This window comes from Neltuma alba, unplaced genomic scaffold (assembly GCF_004799145.2).
Source record: "Neltuma alba isolate B1F8T4 unplaced genomic scaffold, ASM479914v2 tig00011939_pilon, whole genome shotgun sequence".
Classification (NCBI taxonomy): Eukaryota; Viridiplantae; Streptophyta; class Magnoliopsida; order Fabales; family Fabaceae; genus Neltuma; species Neltuma alba.
In genome coordinates this window covers 55,199-66,720 of record NW_021636525.1, presented here as the reverse complement: position 1 = coordinate 66,720, position 11,522 = coordinate 55,199, and the positions used below count along the sequence as shown (strand labels likewise).

At 34.8% G+C, this 11,522-nt stretch overlaps 1 protein-coding gene across 3 annotated transcripts; it reads left to right on the top strand.

Moving 5' to 3' along the window:
* Positions 1 to 243: 243 nt before the first annotated feature.
* LOC114719715 (DUF21 domain-containing protein At4g14240-like) lies at positions 244 to 7,324 on the top strand. 3 transcript variants are annotated; one of them, XM_028905231.1, is made up of 14 exons: positions 244 to 544; positions 732 to 808; positions 1,243 to 1,326; positions 1,447 to 1,560; positions 1,981 to 2,064; positions 2,208 to 2,279; positions 2,425 to 2,492; positions 2,894 to 2,981; positions 3,082 to 3,155; positions 3,247 to 3,601; positions 3,696 to 3,742; positions 3,857 to 3,938; positions 4,607 to 4,739; positions 7,256 to 7,324. In XM_028905231.1, the coding sequence occupies exons 1-13, from the start codon at positions 340 to 342 to the stop codon at positions 4,718 to 4,720; spliced, it is 1,464 nt and encodes a 487-aa protein (XP_028761064.1). In that variant the 5' UTR covers positions 244 to 339; the 3' UTR covers positions 4,721 to 4,739; positions 7,256 to 7,324. The 3 variants fall into 3 exon arrangements, 2 of the variants coding, with proteins under 2 accessions (XP_028761064.1, XP_028761063.1); XR_003737929.1 differs by lacking the exon at positions 7,256 to 7,324 and having other exon boundaries at positions 3,247 to 3,560; positions 3,650 to 3,742; positions 4,607 to 4,626; XM_028905230.1 differs by lacking the exon at positions 7,256 to 7,324 and having other exon boundaries at positions 4,607 to 4,827.
* The last annotated feature ends 4,198 nt before the right edge of the window (positions 7,325 to 11,522 follow it).

Sequence of the window (11,522 nt, the reverse complement as noted above, 5' to 3'; positions counted from 1 at the left end):
ACTCTATCATACTCACTATCCTCTCAAATGTCCTGCTTTATTTATTATGAATATTATATATTTTTTTGTATATTCTATATTAATGACGCAATATATTCTATATTTTATTTGGGTCGGAATTGGGACAAAAAGTACTCCGTGAGTAATGGTGATAGTAATAAGCGACGTGTTTGAAGGAGACGATGCCGTTCCCACCTCCTTGCTTCCTGTAACCATGGTGCCGCTGCTCCAAAACCAATTACCACATATGCTCCTCTAACTTCTCCCCTCGTGAACAAGTCGACGACCATCACAAGGAACAAGAAGAAGACGAAGAAGACGCAACAAGTGAAGAACACGATGCATGTGCTGAATGCGGTGATTTTAGGCGCGAAATCCATACCTTTTGGATCCTTCTGGTGGTTCATCTATGCCGGTTTCTCCTGTTTCCTCGTCCTCTTCGCCGGCATCATGTCCGGCCTCACCCTCGGTCTCATGTCTCTCAGCGTCGTCGACCTTGAGATTCTTCAGCGCAGCGGTACTCCCGCTGAGAAAATGCAAGCAGGTCGGTCGTCATTTTCCCCTTTCTTCTTCCATCCCATTTTCCGGATCATATAGTTTCTGATGCTTGATGTGTTTTTGTCTTTTTCAATATGGTTTCTTTCTTAAATTTAAGGTTGTCCAGATCATCAGTCCTTTGTTAAGATTTGTTGATTTTTTTTTTTTTTATATTTTTATTCTTATATACTTAGCCGCGATCCTTCCTGTGGTTCAAAAGCAACACCAGCTTCTTGTAACCCTGCTGCTTTGCAATGCTGCAGCCATGGAGGTAATTCAATCACAATGTTATGGTTGCGTGATTTCTCTTGTTTTAGGCGTTGGGAAAAGTTGTTAAGTATGAAACTGATGTTAGAACTCCGTAGCTTAGCATCTGTCTCGAGCCAATTATTATGCTCATAATTTAGATCTATGTTCTTCTATGTGCTTCTGCATATAATTTGTTTGATACCGACTGCTCTTTGCTTTTAATGCAAACAGTTATTGACTTCTTGGATCTTGAAAGGGTATTATGTTTAGGAAAAGTTTATGTAATCCCATTGCACCGGCATTTTCAAAATTATGTTTGAAAATCACCCAGATAGCTGAGTGCTTTTGAGATGTCAGATAGGTATTGCTGAGTAATTTATTGTGCATTTATTTCTGATTTATATATCCTACCTAATTTTCAAGCAACTGTAAGACTTTGACACTTGCAATGTGCAGGCCCTTCCAATATACCTTGATAGAATATTTAATGAATATGTGGCTATCATACTATCAGTTACTTTTGTTCTGTTTTTTGGAGAGGTAAGTGATCCTGTCATGTTCCATTATTCTCTAGTTTAACTTAAATGCCGCTAATTAAAGAATTGTGAATTTTCTTTTTCAAGTTTTTATTCGTTATCAACTCTGCTTCTTCGATTTCAGGTTATCCCACAAGCAATTTGTACTCGATATGGTCTTGCCGTTGGTGCAAATGTCATTTGGCTTGTCCGAATTCTAATGATAATCTGTTATCCCATTGCTTATCCCATTGGAAAGGTGATTTTCCCTCCAGAAATTAAAGAACCAGTCTTTTGAATAATTGACGTGGCGGTATAATATAACTAAAGAGACTCGACATATTCTCATGAAACTTGAAAATTTGTCATGAAGATATTACACATGTATACAAGTTAAGGTCTTCTATAATTTGCTTTGCGGCGATATCTGTATTTGACTTTGTTTAGGAGAACTCTTTAGCTTGTCAGTAACTGAGCAATATCACAGGCATGCCTTTCGGCTGAAATTATGGTCTCTAGCGTTTTGATTTTTTGTCTGTATTGGTTGTTAGCTTAAGAGTGCTTCTTCTGTTATAAACATCATGGAGGGAAGAGCTCCTCTTACTCTTAAGGAAAAACGGTGAATTTTATCATAATCATGCTCCTAATGGTTTCTTTTTCTCACTGACCTGTGTTTCAGATTCTAGATATCTTATTGGGACATAATGAGGCTTTATTTAGGCGTTCCCAGTTAAAAGCTCTTGTTTCCATCCACAGTAAGGAGGTAAGGCAAGAAACATCATCTCCATCAACCAAATTCTAATAATTGTGCTGTAGAGCCAAAGTGTCAAGATTGCTGAAGCTTCCCAAATATTACCAATGTAAATCTGAAAAATAAATGTATAGATGTTGAATTTTGTTCTTTAGGCTGGGAAAGGTGGTGAACTCACGCATGATGAGACAACAATTATCAGTGGAGCTCTAGATTTGACTGAAAAGGTGAGCACTGAGCACTTCAATTAACCTGCAACTTCTTATATCACTCTCATAATTGTTGTTTCCTTATGTTAACAATTCAATAGAATTTGTAAAATATGATAGTCTCTGCAGCAGGACTCTGAAGTTGATTTTTGTCTATAAACAGACTGCTCTGGGGGCCATGACTCCTATTGAATCAACATTTTCCTTGGATGTTAATTCAAAGTTAGACTGGTAGGTGCCCTGTTCGCTTCGGCCTCTATGAGTTTTTATCTCTTGAAATCCAAACACAAGGCTTAAACAGTGTATGACCAATAGCCTGCCAAGACTAATTAATGACCACTAAAAACTGACACTAATTAATTGGCTGCGGAATGACATTTTTGTTCATAGGATGTAGTCTTTTGTATTTTGTAAATGGGAAATCCAAATGTTCTTTGAGGATTAGTTTTGTCTCTGGTAAGATATTTTCAACTGTACCATGTGGAAATTATATGAAGTCATCCTCACAAAGCAGGCTTGACAAAACACTGGTATATGGAGCAGAGCTGCTTCTTTCCAAAATGTTTATGTGTTCAATTTCTCTCCTAGTTATATTCTTTATCAAGCCCTTATGGTGCCATGTAAACAAGCAGGGAGGTAATAGGAAAAATTCTTGCTCGCGGACACAGCAGAGTTCCTGTCTATTCAGGACATCCAAAGAATATCATTGGGCTTCTGCTGGTGAATGTCCCGTGCTGCAGATTTTTAATTAATTTGCTCTGTTTCCCTTGTATTAAGTTTTGGATTCTCTCCTCCCCCTCTGAATTCGTTTATAAATTAGGTCAAAAGTCTTCTCACTGTACGGCCAGAAACAGACACCCCTGTTAGTGCTGTTTCCATCCGAAGGGTTCCACGGTATGCTTGTCTTTTTTAATTTATCACGTCGGTTCCTATTCTGAAAAAATTGTGAAATATCTGGAGTTTGCGTCCTTGAATGTATTTGCAGAGTTCCATCAGATATGCCTCTTTATGATATACTGAATGAATTCCAAAAAGGTAGCAGTCACATGGCTGCTGTTATAAAGGTTAGAGGAAAAGGCAAGATGACTCCAGTAACAGCTGAGGGACAGAAGAATGTAGAAGACAAAATTAATGTTGGGGATTCACAGCTAACCACTCCTTTACTAATGAAGCAGAAGTTGGAAAGTGTTGTTGTAGACATTGACCAACACTCAAATCCTCCCCATGTCAACCAAGTTTCTTCGAGTCAGGCAACAATAAATGATATAGTTTCAGCGGATGCTGAAGATGAAGTGATAGGTATTATCACATTGGAAGATGTATTTGAAGAACTTCTGCAAGTAATTTACAGCTCTTTCACATTTCTTTTCTTTCATACCCTCCTGCAGTCATCCCTTTTGCCCCCACAGGACTGATTATTATCCAACAATGCAGGAGGAGATTGTAGATGAAACGGACGAATATGTTGACGTACACAAGAGGTAATATAGAGCTCAAACTTTTAAATGTTGCAGAGATGAATGAAACTGCTGCACCTTTGAATTAAAATGCTCCATGATTTGTTACTCAAGAGCGTTATAAATTTTATTTTCCAGGATACGTGTGGCTGCCGCAGCTGCTGCTTCCTCAATGGCACGCTGTCCATCTATCCGGAGATTGACTGCCCACAAGGGAGCAGTAAGTGACTGCTTTTCTTACATTTCTAATGGTGTCCATATGTTCCTTCTTCGTTGTAGTTTGTTAGGCAAATTAGCATGAGCTTAGTTGTCACTTATTAGTAGTTATAACTATTGCTTTCCTTTTTCCATCAGTAAGGTTAACCCGGGATCGATTTCCACATCTCACTCCATCCTTACTACCTGAACTAGTCCTATCAATGTTATTGTATTAATTAATTATTAATAACCTAGTAGTCATACATGTGGAAGGAGAGTTGACCAGCGCGTAAGATTCAGGTGGTTAATTCTGTTTTTACCTCCTTTTTTCTGTTTCATTCTTCCTTGTCATAGAGGCTCAAAGCTGTGAATCGTATTCGTTATTTTAGCTTAAACAACTCCAAGCATTAACAAATACTTCAGCATCAAAAGTTCAAATCTTAGAAAACGCACTTGTTAAGAGAGTTTTAACTTTAGTGCTCTTGGCCTAATAGAGATTAGTTTCAAGTTTAAAGTGGGTTGAAGATACTCTGAGTTACCAAAATAAAATAAAATAAAATTCAGTATCACATTCTCTCTCTCTCTGTTCTTTTTTTTATGTATATATAATCTGACCCTAATTAATTTCTAGATACAAGTCTGCGGCTGTTATAAATTGTGGAATCAATAATCTGTGTTCTGATCATACAGGGAGGCCAAGTTAAGCAAGGGAGTACTCCAAGAAAATCTACTGAAGATGAAAGTAATGTGTCAACGTCGAGGTTCCAAGGGAATCCCGTTGAGCCTCCTGAGAGTAGGAGATGAGAAGAGTTTGCTGCAATTGGTGAGGTTTGGTCTGATTCCTATCAGTTTTGGGAGGTGCTTTCTGGGTCGGTAACAGTATGTTAAACAAAAAAAAAAAAGAAAACAAAAGTTAGGAGCTTTTTTTTTTCCCAGCAGTTTAATCTTATTTTTGTTATTTTATTTTTGAAAGGGAATAAATTCATGTGTATATATATTTTATTTCCACAACACAACATTTTGGCCAACATTAACTGGCAAAGTAATTACACTCTGGCAATAGATGTAACCTAACGATCCGATTTCCTGTGAATATATATACTTATACCGAGGTAAAAGGAAAGCATAAAAATAGTTTCCTAGTTTTTCACTCTTGTACCATGTTAATGGAAAACTCATGGTAATTTATCCATAAATCCCTGCTTTCTTTTTTTTTTGGGTTCTGATAGCCATGAACCTCGTTCTTAGGAGGTAATAGAATTGCAGAAGGAGATATTTGTCTGCTATTGGAATTATTTCTCATTTCTCATTTCTCATCAATAACTTTTTTCTAAAGCCTGCTAATATATACTACAAATATATTTCTACATAGTAAATTTACATGACTTGGCTCAGGTCGCATAGAAGATTAAAGGGTACAAAATCCTACTGTGCATACTTTCTGACAATTAAAGCCACCCTAGGTATCCCCACAGCCACTAATACATCTTACCCTAGGAAACAATCTAAAGTAAAAGCAAAACAGGCTAGTAGAGTAAGGATGTTCAGTGTTCAGTACCAGGGGCCACATGGTGCAGTATATTTTGTAGTTTAATCCTTCTATCTTCTGCTTCCCTCTCAGCCCTCCCATCAAAAGTTCTCTTCCCACCGTACAAGCATCACTATGCACCTCCACATGATATAAACCCTAGTTTTCTGCTCCCGGAAGTGCTCTGAACATCTATACCATAACTGAGGCTTCTGACTCCTCGCTGTTAACCTATGTCTTGCCATGACTATACAAATATCTACCTATCTAGATGCCCCAGCAAACTGTTATACACACACACACACAGAAGCATAGACACACAGAGAAGGAGGACATGGAGAAAACGTTTTGAGGTGATAAGTGGGTTGGCTTCCTGGGAAGGATCGAAGATGACAAAGATGTCCCAATCACAATTTCTTCCCTGACAAATAACCCATAAAAGGACTTACTTAAGACTCATCCTGACAGCTAGGTTAGCCAATCCTGTCTCTTTTGCGCTAATATGAGGCGTGGCATATTGTTTCCCTTCTCACCCTCTCCGCGTACTATATTCCCCAAAACACGCACATGGGTCCCCAGATTTCTGGATGTTTTTGTATGGATTCACTTCGGTTTTTACGATTACATAAAAAAAAAAAGATTTTTTTTTATTATCAAGAAGAGTGCACAATAATTTTAATGCGGTTACAAGTTATTATAAGGCTGTGATATTATAAAGAAGCACCCTGGTTTAGCTTGAGGGAGTTCAATTTCAAAATCAGAACACAGACACGTGCAAGGAATCTCACCAAACTGATTTGTTTGATACTATCACTATTTTTCACTTAGCGCGTTTGAAAGTTGAGTCAACACAAACAACAGACACAAAAACAGAGAGAAAAAGAGAGAGAAAGATCTAACAATTTCTGGGGTTTTCTTCCTTTTTCTTTTCACACCCCCAATTACATTGAAAATCTGTGAATATACAAGCTGGGGTACAAAAAACAAATAGAATAATAACTCAAAGATGTAGCTAGCATTAAAAGGTGACACCTTGAGCATGAGAATACTTGGGAGTTCTTCTAGTTCAAGACTCAGAGTACTTGCGCCAATTAAGAAGCATAGTAATACACACCCTCATGATATAAAGCTTCCCTCTTTGTTGCCTTATCATCTTCCTCCACTTGGCAAACCTCGTGCCCTTTTTCCCCATAACTCTCTCTTATTGCAGTAAACTACCTAAAGCTTGTTGCTTCAATTCAGGCACAAATTATAAAACATGTATATATATATATATTGATCTTTGGATCATCTTAAGGCTCCACATGTACATGAGTTTCACATCAACCTCATGTGCTCTCTCTTTCCAAATTCAACTCAGACATAGTGTTTTTGTCAAATCATGCCGGCCATTGGTGATTGTCGCAATATCTTAAAGTGGTTTTGCAAGTACAAAACACCAACCTTATCTTAAACAGTCCTTAAACCTCACATCATAATCCTATCCCACCTGAGTGACCTTAACTTATTTATTAGTTTAAACAGAAACAAACAAGGTTGTTACTTGTTTTTTAGTTAATCCTTAGGATTAACCCCTACAAACTAAACGAGGACTTCACGTGAGCTCTAATGTTAGCCCCCTTTTGAGCCATGTCCCAAGCATGTGACTTACAAGCTTGTCAAATAATGTCTCACTGTTCTGAAAAGACTGTCATGGAAAAGCTTATACACCTTATCTTAAAGGAGAAAGCATCAAAGATAAGATCTTTAAGCACCCAACTATTCTTTGTGGACCTGTGGACTTATTATTAGTCTTCTGAATTCTGATATAGGTATAAAGAGACATGCATATAACGGGCCAGTTGAGATTTGAGCCACTGAGAGGCAAAGCAAAGGCCAATGAAGAGTACACACATGGAAGCCAACTTGGGGACAGGTTGTTTCAATTGAGTTGGAACTTTGTGATTTTTATGAATTAGGCTGTGAAATGAGAGAAAAGAAAGGTCCAGACTGGTGTGAACTGGGGAGGTGCTATACAGTGAGTAAAAGATTGTGGTCTTTCTTTTTTGTTTTTGAAGTACAGAAACCTAATCTGTGGTAGTTCAGGATGTGACTAACTGAGAACACACAGAAACTGCGCGTCAATATCCCCATTATAGAAGTCGGCAGTAAGTTTCATGTGGAAATGATCAGAGACAGGGCGTGTGCCTTAGCTAGCTGGCTGTTTGGAGAATTGTTGTCAGTGTAAGATGCTTTTTTCACCCCCTATTCTGACTCCAGAATTTTAATAGTCGTTACAAAAAAACATGGTCTAGCGCACGAGGCTACCATCAGATAGGGTCTAACAAGAGATAGATGTAAGTATCCTTGCCTCCTCTAGCCGAGAGGTTAGTTTGAAGATTTGAACCCATGACTTCTGAGTCATATGGTAGAAAGTAATCTTACCAAGACTCACCCTCCTTTTTAAAAAATGAATCGATTATATACTATCTCTGGTCCTAATTATAAGAGCTAGTTGACTAATTTGAGGAGATTAAGAAAAAAAGTTAAGTTAGTTATATGTAATAAATATGTGTTATCTTTCCTAGAATATCTTTGCTAATCAAGTATATTAGCTAAAGCTCCCATTGTTAGAAGAACTACTTTGAAAAAAAAATATATAAATATGAAAGACAAAATGGATTGGGGTCTTATATCTAGGACCAAAATAAAAATCAAATAAGGTCTTATATTAAGGACCGGAGGTAGTATATTTTTGTTCAATTTTAGAAAAATTATATAAACACTCCTTTTATTTTAAGAACAATTTAGTCAATATGATATGTAAAAATAAAATCTTTCTATCAATATTCTTTTATTATTCAAAGTTTTGGAATGCAAAGAATCAAGTTTTTTTTTTTTTTCAAAGGCGTGTTTATTTAAAGTATTCGAACTGCACAAATAAAAATATACTTAAGGAACGGCACAATTATTTTTGTTGTTGATTTTTTTATAAAATTATGTCAAACTTATATACACATCCTTTTATTCTAAACCTTATATATTCTTCTTATTATCCTCCGGTCTTAATATAAGAGTTAGATAACTAATTTAGAAAAATTATGAAAATGAGTTAAGTTAGTTAATTATAACAAATGTGTGTTGACTTTTCTAAACTACCTTATTTAATTGTGTATTGAAATTATTTCTTAATAAGAACCCTTTATAATTAATAGAGATATTTTAGAAAAAATATTATAAATTTAAGTGACAAAGTAGATTGAAATTTTATATTTGAAACCAAATTTAATATTTAACTTGTTTTGATATCAAGAACGGGAGCTGATAAGACTTTGTCTGATCCAGTGAAGTAGAGGCGAGGGCGAAAAGAAATTTCTTGTTTCGTTAAATTATAAAGACTTTGTTTGATTCCTATTAGGCTCAGGAGAATAAGTATCCTTTTATTTATCCAACACAATCTTTGGAAATTGGATAATAAATTAATTCAACGGAGAGAAAATCACTTAACTTTCCTTAAATAAGTTTGACAGTTCAAAATTTTATTTTGAAAAAATTATTTCTAATTAGACCGAATAATTATTGAATTTGATATAATAGTAATAGGAAAATATTTGATCAAGTTCTTTACCTTTAATTATTATGTCATTTTCAAATCGCAATTAAATTAGTTCAGTAACTAAATAATATTAGATATGAATATATTCATATTTTCAAGTTAACTTTTTATACCTGAGTGTTGTTTGCCGTAATTAAGTGATCAATTTTATATGAGGACATGTGTACATAAGATGTTGACTTAATTAAAAAGATTGAATTTTGGCCAAAGAAAAAAAGAGAAAGAGATTGAATTATAAATAATACTCCTCCGGTCCTTAATATAAGACCCATTTAACTAATTTGATTAGATTAAGGAAGTTAGGTAAGTTAGTTAATTATAAGAAAAATAACAAATTTTTCCTAAAACACCATAATCATCTTTCTTAATACCTCATCTCCCTCTTATATTTGATTATGGTTAATAGAGTATTCATAGGGGTAATTTAGAGAAAATTGATAAATATGATAAATTGGTCTTATATTTAGGACCAAAACTAACTCAAGAATTGGGTCCTATATTAAAGACCGGAGGAGTACTTTTTAGCAGCAGCCACCCGTCCTTCTGCGTCAGTTAAAAAGGCAGCTCAGAAAGCTATATTCATCGCTCAAAGATGCCGAGTTCAAAAACTTGTGTTGGTTCGTGACATACAAGTCTCTCTAGGTATTATTCAAATACAACTTAATTCTGATAAGCTTTCCAAAAACTAATTTATCTAAACTTTTTAATATTTTTTGGGGTGGATTCAAAGGAACTCTATAATAATATACAATACTTTATAGATAGATTTACACTTTAACTCATAATTTTAAAAGAAAAGATTAATTACAACCGAATTTTAAAATATTTTTTAACAAATACACAAAATTTATTTATAAATATTATGAACCTCGTAAATATTCTTCCGGAACAAAACATCTGAAAGCCTACCTAGAATTGAGATAGGATCCGTTTGTGAGACGGAACCTGTCTATCCTTAATAGGGTGGGATGGATGGGACGCAGCTTCTCTCCTTTTCCCTTACCATCCGCTGCCCTCCTTTACCTTTGATACTGCGCCGTTTTGAGTGAAAGCAAGGGAGGGTGAAGGCTTTTTTTTTTTTTTTTTTAATTTTAAAAAAAATCTAATACCTTAAAATATTTTTTTCAGTGTCATTTCCTATCCTAAATTAATTGTTAATACACTCAACAAGGTAATATAATTTTTCAGTAGCACCTAATATTTAACACCCAACATTCTAAGATATTTCTTAATAGCACTCAGTATTGTAAAATAATTTTTGGTCCACTTAGAAGGCTAAAATATTTTTTTTCCAATAACACCTATGCAACATCCAACATGCTGCGGTATTTTTTTAGTAGTACCAAGTAGCTTGTGTTAAATTTTAGTGACCATAAAATATATATGACAAATTACTTCAAGATACTAAATGTTATTAAAAAATATTTTTGAGTGTTGGATATATTAAAAATTAATTTATGATATTGAGTGTTATTAGAGAAATGCTTTGACATGATGGGTATTACTAAAAAAAATTTAGGATACTGGATGCTATTAAAAAATATTTTAGAGCGGTAAGTGTATTAAGAATTTATTTAGGATACTTAATAATACTAGAAAAATATTTTAGCTTACGCCGCGGCTTTGAGGGTAAAAGAGGGCAGCGGATGGTAAGGAAAAAGGAGAGAAGCCGCGTCCGGGATGGATGAGTTTTAAAGACAAACAAGCAAAAGAGACCATTCCCTCCCCAAAGCCTGTGGCGTCATGCTGACAACTCTGCTGTTGTTAGGAGTTAAAAGTTTCAGAATATGATGTTGTGCCTCTTCATCTTCACATGGAATATGCCACCTACAATTCTTCCCTACTTCACGTTTTCGGCTTTCCCATGGAGCCCCAGGAAAGCCAGTCATAATCCTGCTCAGGGAATTATATCCTACTTCCTTTTCTTAACTTTTTATTTGATTTTTATTTTAGTTATCCTACTTCCTTTTCTTGACTTTTTATTTGATTTTTATTTTAGTTCTAAATATAAGACTTCAATCTATTTTGTTTCCTATATACTCTTTCGATCCTTAATATAAAACCTAATTTTTGAGTTGGTTTTGGTCTTAAATATAAGATCTATTTATCATATTTATCAGTTTTCTTTAAATTACCCTTATGGATATTCCCTCAACCACAATAAGTAGAAGAGGGAGATGGAGTATTAAGAGAGATGAGTATGGTGTTTTAGGAAAAATGTGTTACTTTTCTTATAATTAACCAACTTACTTAACTTTCCTAATCTAATCAAATTAGTTAAATGGGTCTTATATTAAAGACCAGAGGAGTATATCTATTTTTTTAATATAGTCCTTATAATAATAGTAGTTCTAGCAATACATTTGATTAGTAAAAATATTTTTTTAAAAAAAATCATCTATTTATTACAAATAACTAATTTAACTAATTTTCTTAATCTACTCACAAGTTAGTTAATTAGTTTTTATATTAAAAACACGAGA

Coding starts and splice junctions, on each gene's coding strand:
- LOC114719715 (XM_028905231.1), top strand. CDS start 340: ATGCATGTGCTGAATGCGGTGATTTTAGGCGCGAAATCCATACCTTTT. Junction 3,156..3,246: donor TCCATCCGAAGGGTTCCACG/GTATGCTTGTCT, acceptor ATGTATTTGCAG/AGTTCCATCAGATATGCCTC. Junction 3,602..3,695: donor TATTTGAAGAACTTCTGCAA/GTAATTTACAGC, acceptor CCAACAATGCAG/GAGGAGATTGTAGATGAAAC.